This window comes from Equus quagga, chromosome 2, assembly GCF_021613505.1.
Source record: "Equus quagga isolate Etosha38 chromosome 2, UCLA_HA_Equagga_1.0, whole genome shotgun sequence".
Classification (NCBI taxonomy): Eukaryota; Metazoa; Chordata; class Mammalia; order Perissodactyla; family Equidae; genus Equus; species Equus quagga.
Genome location: NC_060268.1, coordinates 46,584,281 through 46,611,594, shown reverse-complemented (window position 1 = coordinate 46,611,594; position 27,314 = coordinate 46,584,281). Strand labels below are relative to the sequence as shown.

The window sequence follows — 27,314 nt, the reverse complement described above, 5'->3', positions numbered from 1 at the left end:
TAATTGAAGACTAGAATGCAGTGACAACTTTTAAACTAGAAGGAACTCTGGAGATAATCTAATCAAATATTTATAATAATAATAATAATAATAATAATAAAGTAGCCATCATTTATTGAATGTCTACTACAGTCTTCATACTATTTGTTGATCAAAGACAAACAGTCCTTCATTTTTATCTTTTTACCTCCCTTAGAGAGAAAAAAGGATTCAATTACGAAAGACAGCTGATAAACCAGGTGTACTGAAAAGTCGCTGCTCTCATGCAAAATGTTTAATGAACTATGAATGAAGAGATGACTATGTTTTGTTTAATGAAAGGCTCTTCAGCACATTCCTATACCAAATGGATTGATGGAAGTCCTCAGTGTGAAATCTCCCTTACTGACAAAGAACAAGGTTTACTCAGGTTCAGATCCCTTTGAGTCTGTATACCCCAATGACCTCAACCAGAGCCATAAAAATTCATATCGTTACTGTGACAGAGCAGATGCCAATATACATTCTCCTCTTGTTTCTAGTAATAAAACCCTCCATTCATAGCTGGGTACATGCCACCAAGAAAAGAGATGACATTTCCAGACTCCTTTGCCCTGTGACTGAGGTCTGCCCAATGAAATTGTGCACACATTTTGTGCACAACCTCTGGGAGGAATCTTCCTGAAAGAAAAAACATCTTTCTTCTTTCCCTTCCTCTTTTATATTCATGAGGCCATCAGATCGTAGGCTGCCTACATCTGGATTTCTTTAATGGGACAGAGCAATAACCTTCTGCCTTGTATAAGGCCCCACTTTGTTTTCTAATACGCCATTTAACTAAACCTAATCTAACTGGCACATTTATCTTTTTGGACGGTCTGGATTATAATACAAAGGACCTTCTTAAATCATAAAAAGTATCTTCGAGGGGCCAGCCCCATGGCTGAGTGGTTAAAGTCCTGCACAGTCCACTTCAGTGGCCCGGGTTCACCAGTTCAGATCTCAGGCACAAACATACTCCACTCATCAGCCATGCTGTGGCAACATCCCACGTACAAAATAGAGGAAGACTGGCACAGATGTTAGCTCACGGTTAATCATCCTTAAGCAAAAAAAAAGAGGAAGACTGCTAACACATGTTAGCTCAGGGCAAATCTTTCTCACCAAAAAAATACGCTAGAAAATGTAAATGTGAACTTCTGTAATTATTGTCCTCATTTTACAAATGAGGAAACTGTGGCAGAGAGTTTGTCACGAACATACCCAAGATTACAAAGGTAGAAAATGATAGAGCCAGATAAAAAATTAGATACTCTGGTTCCAGAGCTGCACTCTCAACTATTATATTATACTATCTCCTCCCAAGGAAACAGCATCTAATCCTAAGAGTACTAAATAAATACTTGTTTGTTAGCTAAATGATTGATACAGAAGAGGAATCAATGTGAAGAAGAAATAACAATGGGCTAGTTAATAATCAGAAGAATTGAGTTCTTGATGCAGGCTGGAAGTCAACTAAGTGTATGAACTAGACCTTAATTTCTTTGTAAAGTGAAGAGTTCGGACTAGATCAGCAGTTTCCAAACGCTGATTTAAGAACCAGCATCAAGCTGACTTCATAGAATCTCCCATGGACCTTTTTATACATACAGCCAAACCTCCAGAGGTTCAGATACAGAATGTATACAAGTAGGGCTCAAAAATCTGTATCATTTTTAAAAACTCTCTTTGTGACTCTCATAATCATTTTTGGACCACTTGTCTAAATCTTTCTAAAGTCCTTTTCAGCCACAATATCCACTCATTTTAAGCTTTTCAATCATCTAGTTTAACCTTCTGTCCCACATTGGCCTCTTTCTAATAGCACCTGACAGTCAGTCATCCAGACTCTGCATTAACACTTCCAATAACAGTAAAATGTTTCCTATGCACAAGTAAAGACAGAAAGTTTAAACCAAAGAGTAACTAAAGATAAAGAGTTTAAGCAAACAGCAGAAAGAATTCAAAATTAGAGGTAGAGAGTTTGAAAGTAGAAAGAAAAAGACTAGACATGGAAGAGGACATATCTGGAGAATAGTCAGATAAAATCCAATCCTGAGACAAAAAAATTAAAAATTGTCATCAAAGGAAGGCCTGGAAAGGTTTGAGAATGAAGTTCAAACGACCTTATTTTCATTCTTTAGTGAAAATTTCCCAAGATCCTTACAGAGGTGAATGACTGGAAGGGCCAAAGATTTTTAGGAGGTAACTAGATGTGCAGGAGCTCGTGTGCACTTGGGGAGCTAGAGGAGAACAACGGTGCGCAGGAGTCAGGAGAAGGAAGAAGAGGGCTGAACGGCAACTTAAGGAACACAGGGAAGTTCACCAGAGGAAGAGTGAGGGCACAGGGCAATTCCTGCAGAAAAGCAAGCACGAGCTGGAGGCAGAGAAAGTCCTCGGGAGTCGCGAGTTACTGCAAGTAATCCAGGTGAGAGATAAGATATAAACCATCCTGCGCATCAGTGAGTAACTCAATATTTAACCTCCGTGACTTTATACGCACACTTCTTCTTTATCTTACCTTGTACCACAGTGCTTTTATACCTTCATCATTTGGCTATACTTCTCTGACCATCCCCAACTGTTATTTTTTTTTATTTTATTTTTTAAGAGACTAACAATCTCAACTTGACGTGGTTTTCTAAGAGCCATGGTTTTGTAAACAGGAGATTACACTGCTATTTCCCTTTACTATTTCCACTTTTATGTAACATTGGGGTTACAACATATTCAAATAATGTTTTAACAGAATAATCCAAACTCATGCCTAAATGCTTTTCTTGAATGGTAACTGGTAATAAAAGTTTGTTTCCCACTATCCTATTTTTGCCAATTTCTTTAAGTACCATTCATAAAAGTGACATTTAACTTGAATGATTTATAAAAAACTTAAATAAGATCAGTATCAGAATTGCTGATATTTGAAGGATTCCAGAATTAATAACTTTTTAGGCAGTAAATACCTATTTTTCCCCTACTCTTTATTTTCTAATAGCCACTCCAATTCTAAGATATATAATTTTATAACTTATTCCTCAAGTATTTATTAAGTACTTGCTATATCCTGTCTTGTAACTGATTTTCTTTTCCATGATATAACAGACAGTCTAAATTCATAAAATTTCAATTTACTTTAGAGAACTTTTGAAAAACAGATTTGGGAGGAGAGAGGAAGAGCCTAATTTGAGCGCTTAAGCTCATTTATAATGATGGTTCTATGGAAAAAAATGTACTTGGCAAAGGAATGGATTAGCTTGGGGAATTCCAGGGCTATCTATTATATTTGTGTCAGCCACTTAACTTATTTTAAGAAAGAAGACAAGCAGTGCCAGGAATTAGGTCTTGTCCTATTTCCCCTTCCCTACCCTACTCTTGAATAGCAACAATAGCATCTGATGGCCCCTAGACATTCGAAAATAAGGAAATATGGCAATTAGACCACATCTCCCACTCTGGAACTCCAGATTTTCACTCCACGCCGTGGATGTCATAAGGCCTCTATATGCACTATAGTCAGAGGTCAGGCAATCGTAATTCATAACTTTATTTTTTCCTCCACATATGCTATCAATATATGAGGCATTAATAGGAAGGAAATTGATTACCCTTCGAAAGAAAATTGAATTTTCTAGGCCATTAGGTATCACTATGCTAAATACTATGTCAAAAATCTTAAAAGAACAAATACTGCAAAAAAGATAACATCAAGCCTATTATTAGTGTTCATACCTTTAGGTCTCATTTTAGGATCAACCATTTAGTTGTATTCGTAGGCCTAGCACAGAGGCTGAAAAATAATACGTACTCAACAAAATCATTAAATGATGAATAGGGAAAAAAAGACCTTTCAACATTGAACTTTTCAGTATAAAATTCTGAAATCCTATATATATAACATTCAGTGGTCTCCCTTTATTCATACACATACTTTCCAGCCACCAGCCAAATATCTCAATGATTTTCTCTTTATCAAAATCATGACAGAAGTCTTTCACTGACAGGCTACATTTCTTAAATGTAAAGTTATTCTTTCCTTTCTTAGCTTTCCTAATTTCAGTGATCAGATATTTTGCTGGAGGAAGAAGTCTAAGATACTTAAGATATACAGGACTGCTCAGAATGAAAACGAAACCCACCAGTCCACAGTAACCACAGTTTCTTTCTGAAACTTATCCACTGATATGCTCACACTAGTATCTGTCAGCCTTCTAGCACAGTGACCAACATGATAATTCCACCTTCGAGTTCTTTCAAAATTCCAAGATGGCTGTCATATCTTAGGCACTTATGTATATGGAGCCTATGACTTTGGGAATACCTCTAGGCTAACTTTTTTTTTCTGGGTAGCCAAAGACCTAGTCAGGGTAAATAAGTTACAAGCACATTTAAAGAGGGATAATAAAAGTAAACATCCTCAGTTATTTACTTACATGATGATAATATCTATTGCATTAAAAAAAATGATGTCCCTACGATCTAGTTTATTATAAACCCATGAAACATTACCTTTTCCCTGAGAAAGCTTCTCCTCCTGCCGTTGGTGGTGAGGTTTGTAAGGTGCTGCGCCCTGACTGAGTTCTTCAGCCACAAAACCATCCAAAAAAGATAAAGAAGCATCTACCTGTATTAAAATGAAGCAAAAATTAGGAATTAAAAAAATTTACCTCAGGGGCTGGCCCGGTGGTGCAGCGGTTAAGTTCACACGTTCTGCTTCAGCGGCCCGGGGTTCGCCAGTTCAGATCCCGGGTGCGGACCTATGCATCACCTGTCAAGCCATGCTGTGGCAGTCATCCCACATATAAAGCAAAGGAAGATGGGCACGGATGTTAGCTCAGGACCAGTCTTCCTCAGCAAAAAGAGGAGGACTGGCAGCAGATGTTAGCTCAGGGCTAATCTTCCTCAAAAAAAAAAAAAAAATTTACCCTCAACAGTAGATGGTACCTTCACATAAGTAATTTAGGCCCATATATCCTAAAAATAATTTTTAACTGAAAAACAGAACTTCAATTCTAAAAAGCACTATCCAACTCTCTAGCTTTCTGAAACATCTATTATCAAATGAATCAGCTAAGAATCTAACAGTGTAAGTCATTTGCAGTTATTACTAATTTCATTGCATTCAGAACACGTTTTTGAGCATCCAATATGTTAGGACATCATGTTAGGTGCTTTGATTGAGTCTTCACACATTTGCACTCTCATAAAACTTGTAATCTACTAGAGGAGAAGACATACACTATAACTACAGTGTCTGTATTTGTTTCCTGCTGCTAGGGGCTAAAAACAAAGTGTTGACAAGGCTAGATCCTTCTGGAGGCTCCAGGGGAGACTAAGTTCCTCGTCTCTTCCAGCTTCTAGAGGCTGCCAGCATTCCTTGGCTTGTGGCCACATCACTCCAATCTCTGCTTCTCTTGTTACTCTGCCTTCTCTCTGACCTCTTGCCTCACTTTTATAAGGACACTTGTGATTATATCCTGCCTACTCAGATAATCCAGGATAATCTCCCCATCACAAAATCTTTAACTTAATCAAATCTACAAAGACCCTTTTACCAGGTAAGGTGACATACCTACAGGTTCCAGGGATTAAGATGTGGACGTCTTGAGGGGGCCATTATTCAGCTTCCCACAGTGCCTTTGATTTAACTATCCTATTCCCTTCCACCTGAAAATGCTTTTTCACAAATCTATGGAAAATTACTTAATTTCAGCAGGAATAGAAAGGTACAAGAGAAGGATTAAATGAAAAGAACTAAGAAATGAAGAGAGATTAAGAGAAAAGGAGAAAAGAAAAAAGGCACAGAGAGAGAAAAATAAGATATACACAAGAGGATACAGCAGTGATGACCTCAGAAACCACAGATTTGCTTCTCCTGATTTAGCCAAGTGTATGCAAACAGCTCAGATAATTTAGAACAGCAAGTAACTCAAATATTTAAGTCACATGTCACACTCTGAATTTGGAAAGGTTTAGTTTATTTTTTCTTTTTTTAATATTTACTGTCCAGTCCTTTTTTTATTTTTTAATTTTATTTATTTTAGTGAGGAAGATTGGCCCTGAGCTAACATCTGTGCCAACCTTCCTCTATTCTGTATGGGACACCGCCACAACATGACTTGATGAGTGGTGGGAAGGTCTGCACCTGGGATCTGAACCTGTGAGCCCCAGGCTGCCAAAGTGGAGCACGTGAACTTAAGCACTACGCCACCAGGCTGGCCCCTGGGAAGGCTGAGTTTCAACAAGATTCTTAAGGGATGAAGCTATGTCATCACTGTTATCTTTTATTGGAGGAAAGGGGAAGTGCAATTACTTCCTAATTTAATACTATATATAGCATATTTATTCATCATTTCAATGAATGTCTCTGAAATGCATACCAGATGTTAAAGCAAGACCTCTGCCCTTGAGGAGCTATTGAAAGAAGTAATGAACAAGGTTCAAAATGAATGCAAGCCACGAAAATCTCAATCAGAATTAGTGAGAACACTGCCTATCCTCTCCTCTTTCTCAACTATATGACATCTAATACATAAAAATTTGAACAAATCTGGTCTCCTTTTGGAAGTTTTCTGATTTACACCAATCTGAGGAAGAGACCGGTACAAAGTCAGAGGGTGTGTAGTAACTGAGCACTTCGGGTCAAAGGAGGTGGTGGCTGACAGCAGGTGGGAGAAGGAAAGCTGGGTGATCAGGTTCCAAATGGTAAAGAATTCAGATAGTAGACTGACAAAATAAAATGGAGAACTATTTTTTTACATTCTCACAGAAAACAGAGTAATAATAAAATGACATATTAGAGAAGTCCAAAGGAGATAAAACTAAAAAATTCTTGAATTATGATATATTAAAAGAGATTGTCACTGAATATAAATCCCTTCACTGCAGTTCTCCAGAAGAGAGACTCTTCTATTCCCGACTATCAGGAATTTAGGATCACTACTGAACGGAAGCTCTCAAATTCTGTCTCATGCTAATGTGAGGAAAACTCCAACCTTCATTTTAAGTGCTACAGAAGCTATATTTTGATATATTCCAGATACATCACAAAAATGCAAGAATTACTCTGTTTAAAAACAATGCACTTTTTAAAAAGATGGAATGCAGATGCCTTACCACCATGTCTTCACAACTCTTGTCAACTGGAAGCAAGCTCTTCATAAGTTCCACATTCTCATGCAAATGTTTTAATTCAAATGCATGTTGTCTCATACAAGTATCCAAAGATCCGGTAAATTCTTGGATTAACTTCTCAACTACGTTAGAAGAGTGTGCTTGCGCCGTCAACTTGGTCACAGCAGCAATTAACCAGGCCTTTGTTTCCGAAGAGACAGAGTCATTCATGAGTAACTTGTAGAGCTTGGTTATAACTTGCTCTGGTGTTTCCTTATCTAAGAGGTAGGAATACTCCCCTAACACCTATGAGCAAAATAAAGAGATGTTTACATACAAATATCAAGTTATATAGCAAACTACACTCAAAAACCTAAATAAAGTGCCTACTGCCAGACTGAATTTAATCCAGACTAAACATATTCTCACGGTGAAGAAATTTTTGGATAAAGACACAATTACACATTTCAGGCTCAAAATTATATCAAGAATTGGAAGTCAATACAAAAAGGTTTCCACATCTTTATCATTAACAATATATAAAGCAGCATACCCTTACAAGTTAGGTTTCTTCTCAACTTCCAGGTTTGGTTGTTGGTTTTTACAAGCACTTTCACATTGTTACTGTTTTCCAATAAGCATGTAAAAGAGTAGTTCTCACATGCTAATATGCATAAGAATCACCTGAGGTGTTTCATAAAAATACAGATTTCTAGGCTGTACCCCAGATATTCTGATTCAGTATGTCTGTGGTGGGGATCTAAGATACACGTTTTGAACAAGTGTCTGCTGATTCTGATCTAGATGATCCATAGAAGAGACAATGAGGAGCAGTGATCTGTTACATATCTTTTTTTTACATCTAACTTATCCAGGTGATATATAATCCTATTGGTCTAAGAATCATTAATAAACTGATAATTCATGGAGTGTGAGATCTTTCCTAAGTGGTATTTATGAAGCACTTTCATGTCTTTGGTGTAATGTTGGCACCAGCAAGAAAAAACAGAGGGAGGTGAGGTGATAGGCAAGGGTAGATTTATAGCTGGTAACAAGAGGAGGAAAAAGAAACAGGACTAAATAAGCTCAATCCTTAAATAGTAAGATAACGTTCTGAGTGGTTTAATAAAAGATAGAAGGTAGCTCTAGAAGAGCAGATAACCTAAATCCCAGTTCAAAATCAATGCACTTATGCTTCTAGGAAAATGGAGTAGATGTACTTTTCCCCTCCTCTTCCCGCTAAGTACAACTAAAAACCCTTGATGTTATGTACAAAACACACATAAAAAGACTGGACAAAATAAGGCAGATCGCTAAGGACTATGGGACCTAAGGAACAATACAGCGGGTTGGTTGTGTGTTGCCTCATATTCCCCAAACTGGGTACCGGAGAGCCAGAAAGCTGAAAACACCCTGAAACATGGGCACAGGCAAAAAGCCCTAAGAAAAGCCTGCCCTCTAATCAAAGAGCCAGGAAGACAGAAAACTTTTGGATAATAACCTTTTTACTCCAGCCAAGCACCACACAGAAAAAACTGCAGCCCCACCCACACCAGCAAAGGCGGAGTGGAGAGCCAAGCCTTTCACCCCTAGGAGGTGTCCCAACTCCCCCACAAGGGTGGTGGCAGAGAAGACTGAGTGGGGAGCCAAGACTTTCATTGCCACCAAGGTGTAGAGAGGCCCACTCCTCTGCAGCGTCCATGAAGATCACATAGGAAGGCTGCACTTCACCTCCACCCACGTATGAAGACGTACGCCTCCCACCTCTGCTGGGGTGATGTCAGGGGAAGCCCAGTGGAGAGTTAGGATTTTCACCACTGCTCAGCAATAATGAGGCCACATAGAGACCTCATCACCCTTGTCTCAACACCATCGCCAAAGTAATTTAACTCACTTTTATAAAACACATCACCCAAGAATTGCAGAATACCCACTCTTTTCAAGCACCCACAGAACATATAACGAGAAAGATCATATCTTAGGCAATAAAACAAACCTCAATAAATTTAAAAGAACTGAAATCATAGAGTATTTTCTCTGATGACAATGGAATCAAACTAGAAGTTGGTAACAGAGAAGAAAACAGGAAATTTTCAAACATTTAAACTTAACAACACTCTTCCACACAATCTTTCCAGAAAATAGAAGAGGAAAGAACACTCTCAACTCATTTTATGAAGCCAGTATTACCTTGATATCAAAACCAAACAGAGCAGAAAAAAATGAAAACTACAGACCAATATTCCTCATGAAGAGAGATGCAGGAATTCTTTTCTTGAGTGTGTGAGGAAGATTGGCACTCAGCTAATGTTGTATTTCTTAGGTGTAATAATAGTCTTATGGTCATCTAGAACAATGCCACTCTTAGGAGATCTACACTGAATTTTTTATGGGTGAAGTGTCATGATGTCTGCAATTGAACTTGAAATGGCCTAGCAAAACAAACTGTACATAGCTAGACCTAGATATAAACGTAGATGTGGTGAAGCAAAGGTGATCAAAAATACGAACTGGGAGTCTAGATGAAAAGTAGAGGCTTATCTATTACACTAGTCTTTCAACTTTTCTGTCGATGAGAAAAGAAAAATTCTTAAATAAAAGTCTAGGTAAAATTTAAGTTAACATGCTAACATTTGGCAAAACTAAACTATTAAAATGTGCATATCCTATGACTCAGCAGGTGCACTTCTCCAAACCGCCCCCTAAAGAAACACTCATCCAGGGGCCGGCCTGGTGGTGTGGTGGTTAAGTTCACGTGCTCCACTTCAGTGGCCCAGGATTTGGAGGTTCAGATCCCAGGCATGGACTTACACACCGCTCACCAAGCCATGCTGTGGCAGCATCCCACATACAAAATAGAGGAAGACTGGCACAGATGTTAGCTCAGGGCCAATCTTCCTGAACAACAAAAAAATTAATTAATTAAAAAAAGAAACACTCAGCCATAGGCACAAGAAAGAATACATAAAGGTAAGGTGACAGGATATATGCAATTATGTACGATTATATTACATAAAATTGTGAACTTCATCTTGCAAAGGGATAATCTCCCTTGCTGGCTTTGATGAGGCTAGCAGCCATGCTGGGAGACCCACAAGACAAGAAACTGAGGGCAGCTCCAGGAATTAAAGGCAGCCTATACTCGACAGTCTGAACCTCAAACCCTCAGTCCTATAGGTGCAAGAAACTCATTTTTTCAACAAGCACATGTGAGCTTGCAAGCAGATCCTCCACCAAACCTCAGATGACACCAAAGCCCCAACCGACACCTTGACTACAACCCAGAGAAACCCTAAGCAGAGAACCCAGTTAAGCTATGCCTGGACTCCTGACCCACAAAAACTGTGAGATAATAAATTTATGTTGTTTTATGCACTAAGTCTGTGGTAACATTATTATGCAGCAACAAAAAACTAATATAACACAGATACATGAGTATTCACATATTCAAATAAAGATTTACAGAGAAAACACAACAAATACATTGTAGACACAGACAGGTATCTACACAAATACCCACATTTAAAAGACTAGACAAGTGAGATGGCAGGGAGAATGAACAGACAAGTAGTTAAGTGACAGAAGGTGGCCACTGGGAAAGAAAATTGATGACTGAAGGAGTTAGCTGAGTAGAACCGAATGATTTCTGAAGGAAATATATTGTTAGTATTTGGTTTATAAAAAATAACATTATAAACATTTATAATTTAATGTACTTTGCTCACCCAACTCATAACCTGAAGAAATCTCTGTGGATAGAACACATTTTCCACATCTAGTAAAGTGAGATAAGACTGAACTGCATAAAGCCTTAATTGTTGATCTTCTGTTTCATCATCAAAACCTATAAAAAAAATTGGTATATCATTTTAATTTCCACTAGATTCTCTAAGGCCTCTGTAATAAAAACATCTAATTTTAAAATCTTTACAGAATGCAGCAGTTCACTAACCTTCAGCGAGCAGTCTCAGAAAGTTATTTGGAATATCAGGATGCATTACATCTCCTCCCACTGAAAACACAGCATTCATTGTCTGAATAAACCACGCATTATCAGGAGCATATGTGTCCACAGTGTTAAGAACAAGTACACTTCTAAATGTCACTTACTAAAATTATCCTCTCTGTATCAACCTTTTAAAATATAAACCCCAATTCATCCTAGTTTGGCATTTTTACCTTTAACTTCTGCCAATAAACTTGTATACTCCAGTTTTATATAAAATAGGTGCTCAGTATAAGCTTATTTAATAAACTTAATAAACCGAGTTCATGTTGCTTTATCTAGCACTGTGCCTTGCAAATAATAGACATCCAATAAATAAATGTGAAAGAATTGAAAGAAATGTTCCAGTTAACTACAGACAAATAAATACAGTCATGCACCACATGACAATGTTTCAGTCAACGACAGACCACATATATGATGGTGGTTCCGTAAAATTAGTACCATATAGCCTAGATATGTCTTAGGTTATACCATCTACGTTTGTGTAAGTATACTCTATGATGTTCACACAACAACAAAAGCACCTAATCACACGTTTCTCAGAACGTATCACCATCATTAAGCAACACATGACTGTAATGGAAAATGATACACACTTCAGAGAGGCCAACTGTTGTGGTATGTCTACTTGAACAAGATGTTTAACCTCGTTTCTAATCTGTTCCTCTTCAGTTCTAAAATTCTATCATTTTGCTGGCCAGAGCTATAGCACTAGCTAGGACAAAACTATACTTGAGCAATTTCCAAGAAAATTTGATTAACATTAGTCATTCATTCTTTCTTAGATTTAAACAGACATCTTAAAAAGAATGGAATATCCTTGTGACCTGTAAAGTTCCTCTGATTTTTAAAAAACAAATGTGAAGAAAAGTAACATGTGAATCGAGGTCCCAACTACTTTATTGTGACAATTTCCAGTAAAACAATAGTGTAAAAGACAAATTTTGGCATCCTAAATCTCCACCAACACTCTACAAAACAACCAGAACTTTTACTCAGAAAAGACACTGAGTAGGGAGTAAAGTCAAAAACAAGGAGGGACTGAAAGAGGAATTAGGCAGAGGTTCCTGTATCTTCATGCTCATAATACTGACCAACCAAATGAACAGAATCAGGAAAAAGCCATCTCCTACAAAATCTAGACAAATTTCTTTTCTTGATAACAAGAGGCTTGAATATCAGAAATGGAAGTTATTGCCAGGTTTCTGAACTCAACTTGCAAGTGACCATGTCAATACCAATTATTTTAAAGTTGCTCTGTATATTTACAAATCATATATCCGACAAGGGGGTAATTTCCAAAATATACAAAGAACTCAAAATTCAACAACAAAAAACCAAACAACCCAATCAAAAAATGGACAGAGGATATGAACAGACATTTTTCCAAAGAAGAGATGCAGATGGCCAACAGATACATGAAAAGAGGTTCAACATCACTAATTATTAGGGAAATGTAAATCAAAACTACAATGATATATCACCTCACTCCTGTCAGAATGGCTATAATTAACAAGACAGGAAACAACAAGTGTTAGAGAGGATGTTGAGAGAAGGGAACCCTTGTACGCTGCTGTGGGAGTGCAAAGTGGTGCAGCCACTATGGGAAACAGTATGGAGTATACTCAGAAAATTAAGAATAGATCTACCATATGATCCAGCTATCCCACTGCTGGGTATTTATCCAAAGAACTTGAAAAAACAAAGGCATAAAGATACTTGCACCCCTATGTTCATTGCGGCATTACACACAATAGCCAAGACTTGGAAGCAACCTAGGTGCCCATCAAGGGACGAATGGATAAAGAAGATGTGGTATTTATACACGATGGACTACTACTCAGCCATAAGAAATGACGAAATCCAGCCATTTGTGACAACATGGATGGACTTTGAGGGTATTATGCTAAGTGAAATAAGTCAGAGGGAGACAGTCAAATATCGTAGGATCTCACTCATAAGTAGAAGATTAAAACAACAACAAATAAACACATAGCAATGGAGACTGGATTGGTGGTTACCATATGGGAAAGGGGGAGAGGGAGGGCAAAAGGGGTGATTAGGCTCGCATGTGAGGTGATGGACTACAATTAGTTTTTGGGTGGTGAGCATGATGTAACCTACAAAGAATTTGAAATATATTACAACGTACATCTGAAAGCTATATAATGTTATAATCCAATGCTACCGCAACAAAATAAAAAAAAAAGAAAAAGAAAAAAACCCATTATGATCTCAATAAAATAACTGAAAAATAAAATAAAATAAATAAAGTCACTATATAACTAAAGGTATTTTATGACTTATGGTCCAAAGGATATTTCTCAGCCAGCTCAGCTATTTTACCAACCAAATTGACAATAATATACTCTTCTTTGCTCTGATGTAAATATTCAAGCATTTTCTGGACAATCACTGTTATATTCTGTGCATTAGTAATTCTGTAAAGAAGTTCCAGAGTCTATTTAAGAAAGAGAAATAAAATTAGTATTATCAAACTATGCATGATAACACCAATAAATACAGTAACATATAGGTTTATAACAGTTGATTCTTCCACTTTTACCTAGATCTCCTGGGCAGTCAGTTAACAGGTGCTCAAGAAATGCACATTTTAACTGAAATAGAACTTAAGAAAGGTAAAACTATGGTCAAAAAATGAATTATGATAAATTCCACAGTCTAAAAGCCTTCTGTTCATACAGATAATTATGATCGGACATTTACACATGACAAGCTGTGTAAAGACTAAAAAGTTAAAAGGTTTATAATCTATTTTCTAAAAATATAACAGTTTCTTAAATCTACATTATTTATGCCTGTGTGCGTGTGCACGTGTGTGTATACACACATACAAACACGTATAAAAATCTAGTGTTGCGAACTGTATTTTCCACACTACCCAACAACAGAAAATAGCCCTTGAGTGGGTTTGTCAGCTAAGGGCCAATGGCCTCTAACGGATGGACAAACGTTAGTGGCTCAAATGCTTCAAAGCCTGGCAAGGCCTACGTTCAGAACCTCGGGTATCAAAGAAGAACCGTTTTACAGCTACTTTCTCAGTGCTGAGGAATATACAACTTGCTGCTTCGAGCAAGATGAAGGAAGACCAGTAGCAGAGTAAGCTCTCTTTTGGCTGGCTTTCTAAGGCCCCATATTAAGGTTCTAAAAATATCATAGTTCCCAGAAGTCAATATGAGACCAAGGACCCTACTAAGAAAGTATCATTTACTAGTGTTTTAGGATCAACAATACTAGCCATTAGTATTTCCATGTATCTTACTTGTCAAATTTGTTCAAAATACTTTTAGGGCTCTTTCTAATTTTTCAATCCTTACAGCCAGGACTATCCAAGTATAATGATAACAGATGTTGAAAGCTTTTTTTAAAAAACTGTGTCAGTTAATCCTTAACTCCATTTAAAATCTATAAATACTTAGGTCCCACCATCAACAGCTTTCAATTTATTTCAGCTTTCAATTTCAATTTCAGACATGCTCCCTGTAGACTAAACTATATGTTATATATTTTTAGATAATCTACATCAAACTTATTTCCTACTCTAAGACCATGAAATTCAGCGCTTCCAGGACTGAGTGGTGTCATAAATTACATCTTAAAATGGTACTAATGAGAAGACCTAGAAAGAGAATTCAGGTCTCCTAGTGATATAATTTTTGGACCAAAAAGATATAAATCAATCCACACAGGTAATTGGACCTAACTCCTCCAACTCACAATTTAAAAACATTCCTCTGAATACCAACACAAGTACTTTTTAGAAAAGTTCCTTAAACTTTTAGTGGAAAGAATAAAGAATAAAATGCACTCAAAAGTTAAAATACATACGTGTGTGCACATACACACACACACTGCCCACCACTTTAATCTCTCTCCATAACACCAATAGAAAGTTTAAAAATTGTAACACTTCACATACACTATTCAAAATATCAGTTTACCTCTCTTTTAATAATGGGATCAGGATGGTCTAAGCATTCAATTATCGTCATCTGGTGTTGAAGGGCCAGAGTGGGATCCTGTTGGATAACATAGGTAAGAGCCTTCAGTCCTAGAAACAAAAATTACATCACACAAAGTGACTTGAAGCAAACACCCATCAAACTTCAAAAGCACTCTTTGTAATTTCAGTCAAAAGAACCAAACATCTTACCTAAATATTTGAGATTTATTTTAGGTGATAGAACAAATTTTCCAATGCACTTGGCAGCCTTCTCAAGTAATTCTGATTTAGGATAAATAGAATAGACTGTATGCACACACTCAAACAGAATAGCTAGAGAGAGAAAACACAAAAATGTCAGGGATCACGTTAAGGCACAATGGAAGAACATATTTGTGTAGAACTCATAACAAAACAAACTAATTGGAAGGTCAGTTTTAGTCAAAAATCTTATTGATGTAAAATTTTCAAAGATAGGAACTTTACTATTTTCAGGCTTATACAGTTATTAAGATTACGTTACTACAGTATGTATTTCAATTTAAAGAGAATTATATATATTAATAGATAAGAATTCATTCTTGCAACAAGTATTTACTAAGCACCTCCTATGTGCCAGGCATAGTCCTACTAGGGTGGATACAGCAGTGACCAAAACAGACAAAAAGCCCTGCCCTCAAGGAGCTCAAATTCTAACGGACACGTAAGTAATATATTCACTGTTCCTATATAAACAGCTATTTCCAACACTCCTTGAATGCTTTAAAATAATTGATTCCCAGGCAGTTTCTACCACTTATCCACAGAAACTGAATATGTAGTTTATTTTGATGTGTTTAATTTCAATATAATCATTTTAGGATTCTTCAGCACTTATTTCATAGTAGGGCCACACTCAAAAATCTTCAAGTCACTTCTTTAAAATTAACCTCAAAGAATACAGAACCTATCGAACATCTTGATAGTGTTCAAATTTGATTTTCAAATATAGTCAAAGCTACGACAGATATCTATAATAGATGATCAAAGTGGATGATAAAATTTTTTCCAAACTCTTTTAAAGAGCATGAGTCAAGGAGGTGGAGTTTTGCCTTGGCAAAGAAGAATCCCTGAGGCACCATTCCGTCCCGTGTGTCCTGCAGAACCACAGTGTGAGAAGTGAGGTAGAGAATCAGCCGACCTAAAAACAGTTCTGCTACAAGCTGAAGCACATCACGCATCCACAGGAGAATCACTCCTCCTCTGTTTCCAAAAGCTTAAAACATAACAATCGGTCAATTTGTGTACAAGATAGATCCTGAACATTCAACTAGTTTTACACTGAGTAGTTGCCCATCAACTGATGCACACATAAATTTTGCGTAAAAAGCTTTATATAAATGCTTTCTATAGAAGGAGAGAGTGAGAGAAAAGAAATGAGAAATATAAATTTATCTTAAGAAGGGAACTGACTTCAATTAAAGGAAAACTTACAAAGTAAATTAATTGAACCTAAAAAGACAGTTTGTATATTCAAATATTGTGCTGCAAAATGCCTTTACTCTGTGCTACGAAAAAAGTTGACTTTATGACTTCATGAACTAAACAAAGAGAGCCTTGGTCAACTGACTATCAACTAAGGTAGGAGTGGGCAAACTAACCACTAAACCCAGCCCTCAGACTATTTTTGCATGCCCGTGAACTAAGAATGATTTTCACCTTTTTTTTGAGATATAATTGACATATTATATTAGTTTCAGGTATACAATTATATTTTTTAAGGGTTGTAAAAAAACAAAACAAAAATCAAAGGAGAATATATGACCGAAACCTATACGACCTACAACGCCTAAAGTATTTACTCTGGCCCCTTTTTCAGAAAAAGTCTGCTGTGGGGCCAGCCCCATGGCCGAGTGGTTAACTTCGCACGCTCTGCTTTGGCGGCCCAGGGTTTCACCGGTTCAGATCCTGGGCGCGGACATGGCACCGCTTGTCAGGCCCTGCTGCAGCGGCATCCCACATGCCACAACTAGAAGGACCCACAACTGAAAATACACAACTATGTACCAGGGGACTTTGGGAAAAAAGGGAAAAATAAAATCTTTAAAAAAAAAAAAAAGAAAGAAAAAGTCTGCCAAACCCTGACCTAACATGACAGTCCTAAGTAAGATTTAAAACGATGATGCTCCATTTTCTATCGTAACTGACATTTTCCTTCATGGATTCCTGCCAATCAGAACTCTCTTGCTATCAAATTGTTTTACTAGAAAAGCTTCTCATGACCCATCTAAAATCTAAACTTGTATATTTAGATGCTCATAAGATTTCTGGAAAACTAACATAGATAAAATTAATCGTTCAAAAATTGCACTTATTAGCTACTTATGTGTTGAAAATGAGTTTAATAGATTTTTAAACTATTTTCCTACCTAAAGCTAGGTCTCTTTATTTTCAAACTCAATAAAAATCTGAGTGTAAGTCCATAAATGAAAAAGCAGCCACTCCGCTGTGTCCTCTCTGCAGTGGTTAAAAGAAACATGCTTCTGAGGATTTCTAAATCTAAAAACACGACGTGGAGCTTTGTTTACTCCTCAGAGGAACCCAGGTCCTAACCAAAACACTATCAAATAAAAATTAACAAATTAAAAATTAACAACATTCTAACATTTGTGACATTGTAGTTTTATCATTTTGGGGGTTGAATTATGCACAAAATTTGAAGAAATTCTACTAATACCTTATCCTTCAGACTACACTTTACTTTCATTTTAAATAAGTTCTGTCTCCATCTACTGACACCACTCTGGCAAGGAGACAAGGGTACTGCCCAATGCGGGTGGAAGTCCAGGTTCTCCACTCTGCCTCCTTTGACACTTGGAGAGAAAGGGGATCCTGGTTCCTTCTGGGTGGGGGACTGGAGTATCTGTTGATACTACCCTGCCCAGAGAAGGAGGGGTACCTCATTACTGCTCCCTGTGTGGCCTCCACTGACACTGAGGGGGTGGCCTCAGTATCCCTGACCAGCGGTGAAAGCCCTGACTCTCCACTAGGTTTCCTCTACCACCACCCGAGCAAAGAGGGGAGGGGTACCTCATTACTCTCTGCTCCTGGCTAACGTGAAAGCCAGGCTTCCCACATCATCTCCACCAACAATGCAAGAACGGGGGCCCGCTCTAAGACCTGGAAGGGATGACATCTGCTTCCCTGCTGGGGTTTTCCACCACTAGCCCAGTGGAAGGATTGGTACCTCGTTACACCTGGTGAAGGTGAAAATGTTGGCTCCCCACTCAGCCTTTGCTACCGTGGGTGGGTCCCCAGTTTTTTGTGTGGTGCTTGGTTAGAATGGAATGGCTACTGTCTAAAAGTTTTCTACCTCACTAGTTTGGCCTTTTCTTCTTGGTCCTTTGGCTAGAGAGCAGACTTTTCTTGGCATTTTTATCCGCGCCTATTGATGTTTCCAGGTTGCTGGCTCTCCAGTACCCAGTCTGGGGTATATGAGGCAAAAAGAAAACCTAGAGTCCTCATCATGGTTTCCCTCCTTGAGTTCCAAGGTCCCTAACCAGTCTATCTCCATTTCTCCCCCTTTCAGAGTCTTACTTTGTTTTACATATAACCTCCAGGGTTTTTAGTTGTACTTACTGGGAAAACAGGAAAAAGTACTTCTATCTACTTTTGATGGTTCTGTCCTTTTTATATAACTCTCCCAGTTTACTAAGCAGTTTACTAAAAATGTCATTCTCATCTCATCAGTACCCTGTCCAAAAATCTTCCATACCTCCAGAATGATATATTATAAAGTCCAAACTCATTTGGCTGCCATGAGAGGACCTCCACAATATGACCTTTCCACCGCTCTCACTATGAATTGTCCATTCAGACTGGTGAGTCATTGTCCTCTGAAGTTGTTTTAAACACCCCCGCTTCTGCACCTTCTCTCATGTTCTCTCTGCCTAGAACCCCCTTCAACCTTCTTTCTGGCTATCTAAATCCTACTTACCTTTCAGGGTCCTATTATATCAATAAATCTTTGTGTGCACCCTCAGGCCCACAGTGATCTCTACACCACCTCTGGACTCCTGTAATATTTATTCCCTGTACTACCCCTCTGCATTCTGCCTTATACCGGTATGATGCTTTCATAAAGGAGTCATCTCTTCCATTACAAATTCCTTGAAGGTAAAGATCACATTTTATACTTCATATCCTCTACATCCCCTTATACAATGACTGGCACATAGCAGATACTCAATAAATGTCTCTGATGTGATTTATTTCTTGATTTGACACTAAGGTAAGTTATAATAATGGAACTTTCATAAAAATATGGTTTAGAAAGTATTAAGACTGAAACTCAATCAGATTAACTGATAAAAGTAAAATAACTTTCTCTTCCTTTAATTCAATTAAAACATATTACTCATTGATTAACCCAGTGCCAGATACTTGGATATTCTGACTAGTAAGACAGACACAGTCCCTGCCCTTATGAAGTTTATAATTTAAAATTCACATTCTTCAGCAATAAAATATTTATATTAGGATTACTAGAAAATACTCTACCATTGATAAAATCAATGTAAGCTATAAACTGTATCAATACAAATACGAGGAAAAAAGCAGAACAATAGAAAGATGAATAAAGGAAATAAAACAACAGAAACTATAAGGTTTCCGTGGCAAGGTGAAACACTAGACTGACAGCCTACAAAGAAACAAATTGTTGGTGTTCGTTCCAGCAATCTTAATAAAAGGGTATCCTAGCGGAGAACATTAAAAAATATTTCCTTGGGTATACAGTATTCTCCAAATCAAAAGGAATAGGTAACAGTGGTTATCTCCAGGAAGGGGAACTGGGAGGTTGGGTGATAAGGGTCAAAGGGACACTTACTGTTCACTGTATACCCTTTTGTACCTTTTGAATTTTGAACCATGTGCATATATTACCTATTCAAAAAAATAAAAAAAATTAAAGCTGAAATGTCAATCACAAAAAAAAATACTTTCTGCAAGGAAAAGAAAAGCAGATTCTTAACTGATTTTAAACAGAATTCCTTGAGAGCCTTTCAAACCCTTATCTGAGACACTGATTATACCTGAGGCAAAACTTTTTAACTTATAAAGATTCTGACACTTGTCTGGATCTTCTGACCCTCCTAGCAAGGCCATCTGCCTTAGTAAGGGTTCTCCTTATCTCTGGCCCCTTATTTTTCCCATTACATAGCAGGATCCCAGATAATATCCACTGTTCATTATACTACACACTCATAAGGGCAGGGCCTGTGTCTACCTTATTCTTCTGTCCATCTCCCACACTTAGCAGGGAGGAGTACACAAGTCAATCAACTCTTTCCTCAATCTGTACCTAGTTTACAAATCAAGTATCGTTTTGCAGGCATTCAGTAAATACTGGCTGAACAAATGCATAAACCACTCTTATTCCTTTAATTACCATTTATACATGCAAACATAAATCTATCCTTCAAAATTTACTATCTCAATTCACTACCATACACACGGTTTTTCCTGGACTAGTCTTAGGCATGCAATCTTTTCTCCTCATTCCTACTGCACCTTTGTCAAGCACTTTTATTACAGTTAAACTAGTGCAATTTCTGCCCTCTCATCTACCCCACACTTCTACAACTATTGTTCTTAAAGATCCACAGTTCAGCACTGTCGGAAAGAACAAGCAATGTTCTTCATCCCCTGCTTTATGGTATTTTACCAGATTAAGTAATGACTTCTTGTTTGAGTTCTATCACTCAATGCCTCTTCTTCTGCTCTTCTGCAATGCAAAATTCAAACTGTTTGCTTCTATCTTTTAAATGTCTCTAAATATCCCTATTTCTTCACTGAGCTTTCTCAGACTGATCACTAAAGAACTAACAGCTCCTCCCTCTGGCTATTCAGACTGAAGTTTTTTGGTTACTTTTCTCAGTTCTCCACCCTCTGCCTGCAACTTACTCTTATCTACCATCACAAAATTACTTTTTATATTACATAAATAGCTACTGTCTTTTCACAAATAGTATGTTATTATTCCACACCTATATATCCTTATCTATATCCTACTCATCCTTCCATTGTCTTCTTACATATCACTTTTTCAGAAGAACTTTCCTTGTTCTCCCCCACACCTAAGACTAGCTGCTATATTCTCCCACGGCACGCTGTACTCTTCCTCTATAACACTTACAGCACCTGTCCTTTTCCATCTATATAGACAGTGAGCTCAGTGATAATACTGTTTCATTCACTGCTGCATTCCAAGCATCTTGCACAGGGCCTGACAAAAACGAGAAATTTCAGAAATATCTCACGACTAGTTGACCAGATTGATTTATTTAAGAACTGTCTCTTAAATATGGAACAGATCTACCAGGTTACCTTCACAGTCAATTAGATGCTTGATGAACGTTTTCAATAAAGAAACAATTTCTCTTAAAAAATAAAGTCTTTAAAAAAAAGAGAGAGATTATAATAATGAACTTAGGTCAACATTCAAAACAATGCCATAATTTCAAATTATTTCTATTAGTTATTCAATGCTTCCACTGAAAAATAACCCAAAGAACCACCTTAAAAATTAACATATAAAGTCTTATTGAACTTTATAGTATTCTAACACAGATTTAGCTATAATACTGAAAAACATTGTTACTCATTAGAGTATTACCTACCATATGTGATATTGTGATTTAATTCAGCTCTTCGTAAGGATTCATCAAGAACATCATACATTAATTCACTTGTCCTGTTTAAAAGATATTTTATTTGCAGTAGAATTACAGTATTATAACCCAATAAAACATAGTTTTTCAAACTTCTCTCTCTTTAAACTGAGGATCTACAGAAAAGAAGTGAAAGAAATTCATTTTATAAAGTTATGGGAATTTCACTTCTTAAAGATTCCATTTACTCTTTTTTCCTGAGGTTAACTTCCTGCTTTATCAAAGTCGACTAGTCAATGAAGAGATATACACAAGTCAATCAACTCTTTCCTCAACCTGTACCTAGTTTACAAATCAGGTTTTTGTTTGGTTGAATACATTATCTTTTATAATAAAACATTCTATCTATTTTAAGTTACTATAGTAATACCTCACATATCCAGATTATTCCAGACAGTATATTATCTGTATTTTAATCACATAGTTTTAAAATATATTCAAATACTAGTCTTTGAGTAGCACTAGGTTCTTCAGAAAGAAAACTTTAACTTTCATCTATGTTAAAGACAAAGAAATTATATTTTGTGGAATTAACAGATTTGTACCGTTCCTATGTCTTTATGGTCACTGCTTAGTTACCGTAACCGGGTTGAGGCAGATACTGTAAGAAAATGCAGTGCTTTATAGAGCCCTAGGACTTTGCCTCCAAACCTAGAAAAGTCCTCTCCAAGAGGCCAATATGGAAACTAGGGCTTCTCGGCTGATATTTTTATATATTTTCAAAAAGCACTAATAGAAAAACTACCATCAACACCGAATACACAGTTGTTTTGTAGAGAAACCACACTATAAAACAAACAAAAGATCAAAACAATCTGGAGCTATACAAATTACATATCATATATGTTATATCTTTTTCAGAAAATTTCTTTATTCCAAACATAGAGCTATAAAATCCAATTTGAACTGCATGTACTTTTACTTTATCTTCACTGAAGTATAAATATCCAGTGAGAATCCAGAGCCATAGTCTAAAATCCCTCTTTACTGTGTAAGCATTTCTTACACAAACAATAACGAACACAAACATTACGAATCCTCCCACAAAAAATTTTGTGACACTACACCTGGATTACAGTCTGGCTTCTCAACTTTAAAAGCCAATGTCTGGCATAACAGTCATAATTAACCACATGAAATGTGTAAACATTTGCAGACGTGATCGAGTTAAATGTTAATAACCTAAAAAACAAAATGCTATAAAACACAAGAAAATATTCAAACAATAGTTATAAAAGACATAAATATAAGACTTTTCCAGTCCATTAATTCTTTCAATTAAATACATTAGAATCCTGTTACAAAATAACAAGATTTTTACTTGGCCACATTGAGCTAAATGTCTTAAGAAATATAAAATTTATGTTAACACCAAATCTCACTACAGTTGGGACAACAAAGGAGAAAACTTTCTAATATTCTACAACGTTATAAAAGAGTTCCACTCTTTATTCATTTAATTGAGCCTAATTTCTATTTGGCTGAGCTCTTTGAAGGTTAGCAAAGCACTCTCTTATTCATCTTTGCATGTATTCTCCAAATTCATCCATGAAGGAAAGAAGAAAGGAAGGTAATGGGTTAATGAATTTAGTAAACTCATTAAATTCCTCTGAAGTTACTTCCTGACAGTATATAATGGCATTAAATCTTTTTAGACCACTGAGGTTTGGATGCATTACCATAAAATTCATGGTTTTAAAATAGAATTCCAGTGAAGTCCAACTAGAGCTCCACACTGGGATAGGTTGGGTTATATAAAATAATTAGGACAAACATTTCTAATGGGTGTGTCTGCTCCATCACCTCCAGATTCTCATCCTAGGTTTCAATCAGGGTTTAGATTCATAAACACAGAAAAAGCAACAACAAGAATGATACAGCCCAGTTAGTGCTCACCAGGAGCTCAAAGGCAGATGGATGCTGACATAACACAAAAGGCATTACTAGGAACAACAGCCTAGAGGACACTCCCTTCATAAAGCTAGGCTAAAGAATCTGCATAAAAATGTACCCTGCTGCATAAAAGAGAACCATATCTCATAAAATAAGAACACTGATTAGCAAATATTTTCTTAAAACAGAAACACATCAGGGACTCAAGCATGGTCCTTGTCTCAAGGGAACTAAAATCTAGTTAGACTTGCTCTGAAATAGTTCAGAAAAAAATTTAAAAATAAAAATAATATGTGTGCACCCATGCACATACAGAGAGAGAAAGAACGATAAAGTAAATGCAAATAATTGAGGAATCTAGATAGAGGGTAGAAGAGAGCTCCTTGTACTATTCTTGGAACTTTTCTGTAAGTTTGAAAAACTATGGCAAAATAAAAAGTTACAAAAAATATATATAATTGGAAAGATGTCCATAAAAAGTTTAATATAAATTACTGGCTAAAAGAGTAATTTAGACAAAAGAATTAAGAAGGTGAAATGCTCATACCCAACTAGAGCAAGGGTCAGCAAACTCTAGTCCACAGGCCTAATCTGGCCAGATGTCTGTTTTTGCATGGCTGGAGGCTAAGAATGGTTTTTACATTTTTAAATAATTGGAAAAACAATCAAAATAATAATATTTCAGGTCACATAAAGATTATACGACATTTAAGTTTTAATGTCCATAAAAGGTTTTTTGGGAACACAAGGGTGCTCATTCATTTACATATTGTCTATGGCTGCTTTTCAGCTATACAAGAGCAGAGCTCAATGGCTGAAAAGGACAACCCATACCCCACAAAGCCTAAAATTTTATTATCTGGTCCTTTACAGAAAAAGTTTCCCAACTCCTAAACTCGAATGATTAAGAAAGCTTCAGGAAGACATGGAACTTCAGCCGTACCTTTCACTCTGAGTAGGATTTAAATAAAGAGCAAGCCAGGATTATCCCAGCAACCTGAACTTATATACTTCTTACAGCAGTTTGTTTATCACTGTTACGCCAATTAAGCACTGGGAGAATCTGGCTTATCATAAACCCTCTAAGTGACTAAAGCCTAAGGCTGTCAAACTTACTTACAATAGTTTACCTTTGATCGTCTTTTCCTAGAAGTCCTAGGATTCTCAAGAGCTGAATTTGTAACCACGGCGCTGGCACACTGTGGTAATTGAAATCTACTGGGAGCTTTCCGCCAACTACTTGCTTCAAAATTGTTACAAAACTCCCAGTCAAGTCTTTATAACCAGATGAATTCTCCTACATCCAAAAAAATGAAACAAAATAAAACAAAACAAAAAACTTTCTGTTAATAAAAGTCTTAACAAATGTAAAATTGAGCTGATTGAAATGCCATATAGACTCTAATTTGATACATGCTCACTTAGAAGTAAGAACTCCTCCGGCTACCAGATCCAAAGCTGAATCATCCTTCAAAAAGCTTCCAACGCTGCCTACTTGTCCCCACACACAGTTTAACCACATTGCAAAAGTTCTTATAATTGCATCTTAGATAGAACCTTTAATAGCTAACATCAGCAATTAAAGCAAAAAGTGAAAAGAACTAGCATGCTGAAAAAAGGGCAGTAACAATCTCTCCTTTTGATGAAACTCAAGGCCTGTTTGCAACCTCTGTACTTTGTCTGCAAGACTTCTCGTGTAAATGAGCTAAATGTGTTCTGGGTGGAAGAGCACAGCCAAGACTACTCAAACATTCAAACCCCCCAAAATCAGTGAGCCTGCTTATTAAAAATTAATCAACCCTACAGTATTTAAACATATTTTATGATTCTGAATGAGTGTGTCTTGATTATCTATCTAACTAATCTCTTAGATTGGGGAAATTAAATACACATTCCTCAAAACGAACATTAGATTCTTCATTGTAATTTTTATTACGTATCAAGGACAAATTTTTTGGAAGGGAACTAATAGCTCTTTCAAAGTTTAGTAAATGTTAGAGGAAAAGATTTAACATCAAATATCTATTTATAACATACCATTTTGGAACACAATGTGTAAAAGTGAAGACAACCTTCAGTTCTGTAATTTTAAATTGACTTCAATAGCATGTTCCATTTCATTACAAGGTACTCAGGAAAGCTCTCACAAATACATACTTTCAGAGACAAAGGCTTTCAGGCAATACACTGGGGCTGAATTCACATAAACCCATATCATCATTTAGAAAAATTTTTTTACCATACCATTCAACTCTCCTTCCTCATCTGACACAGTATCAATGTATGGAGTCAACACTGTAGTCTATACTTTGCACAACCTCCCCTGGCTCTCCTCATTTCTATAAGCTATTATATGCATCCCATGAAGTTGTATAAAAGAGAGTCATTGCTTAAAAAACCTCAACTCTGCAAATTTCAATTGCCTTCCATAACTACCATTTTCCATGCTTCTTTAGCAACATGAAAAAATTCTAGGCATTAAAAAAAAAGACTAGGGCCAGCCCCCGCGGCCTAGTGGTTAAGTTCAGGGCCCTCTGCTTTAGGGGCCCGGGTTCGGTTCCCGGATGCAGACCTACACCACTCGTCCGTCTGTCAGTGGCCGTGCTGTGGCAGTAGCTCACATACAAAAAAAAAGAGGAAGATTGGCAGCCGACATTAGCTCAGAGCGAATCTTCCTCAGCAAAAAAAAGAAAAAAAAAGAAATTCTGTAATGTGCCTATAACTCATGCTATCAAAACTTGCAAAAATTACTATTAAAAAGTCCATGATAGGGGCTGGCCCCATTGGCCGAGTGGTTAAGTTCCTGCGCTCTGCTTTGGGAGCCCAGGGTTTGGATCCTGGGTGCACACGTGGCACCGCTAGTTAGGCCATGTTGAGGCAGTGTCCCACATGCCACAACTAGAAGGACCCACAACTAAAATATACAACTATTTACTGGGGAGATTTGGGGAGAAAAAAAAGAAAAAAAAAGAAGACTGGTAACAGTTGTTAGCTCAGGTGCCAATCTTTAAAAATAAAATAAATTTTTTTAAAAAGTCAATGATAAAAATTTAAAATGTTAAGCATTTTACTGAAAAATCTAAATATTCTTTTAATTCCATAATTATATTTTTCTAATGGTAACTACTCAGTACCCGTGAAATTTCCAACTTACCTTAATCATCCTAAGGTATATGTGCAAGGAAGCAGCCATGACCCCAACATCTCTGTCACAAAGCGCTTTTCGAAACTTAATATGAATATGCTGCACTTGATTAGGAGCAATGAGATGGAATTTATATAATGCCAGAACAGCTTTTCTTCGTATAATCTCCCTAAGGATAAAAAATGATATCTAAACAAACCATCTGAATCATCGGGCATTTAGCTTGAAAAGATTATGGACTAGATGATTTCACAATATCAGCTATTACCTTAAACTAAAGAGCAAGAGGGAATTATACATTTATTATTATTAATTTCTTTATTCTAATCCACCAAACTATAAAAAGTGGTTATCTCTAAGACGCAAGACTTCAGGAGACTTTAGCTGCCCAGGTAGTTAAGAATTTTTTGGTAACAAGTATACATTACTTTTAAAACCAAAACAAACAAGAAAGATAAATAAATT

The 27,314-nt window shown here is 36.7% G+C and overlaps 1 protein-coding gene across 1 annotated transcript in view; it reads right to left on the bottom strand.

The window, feature by feature from the left end:
• The window catches only part of AP4E1 (adaptor related protein complex 4 subunit epsilon 1), a 56,317-nt gene that overhangs the window by 15,906 nt on the left and 13,097 nt on the right, over positions 1-27,314 (bottom strand). Inside the window, exons 6-15 of the mRNA XM_046653521.1 lie at positions 26,859-27,018; positions 24,835-25,001; positions 21,761-21,834; positions 15,312-15,434; positions 15,100-15,209; positions 13,459-13,598; positions 11,081-11,193; positions 10,854-10,972; positions 7,132-7,434; positions 4,525-4,639 (exon numbers count right to left, since the gene is read on the bottom strand). Coding sequence (XP_046509477.1) covers positions 4,525-4,639; positions 7,132-7,434; positions 10,854-10,972; positions 11,081-11,193; positions 13,459-13,598; positions 15,100-15,209; positions 15,312-15,434; positions 21,761-21,834; positions 24,835-25,001; positions 26,859-27,018 — 1,424 coding nt within the window. The remainder of the gene's footprint in view (positions 1-4,524; positions 4,640-7,131; positions 7,435-10,853; positions 10,973-11,080; positions 11,194-13,458; positions 13,599-15,099; positions 15,210-15,311; positions 15,435-21,760; positions 21,835-24,834; positions 25,002-26,858; positions 27,019-27,314) is intronic.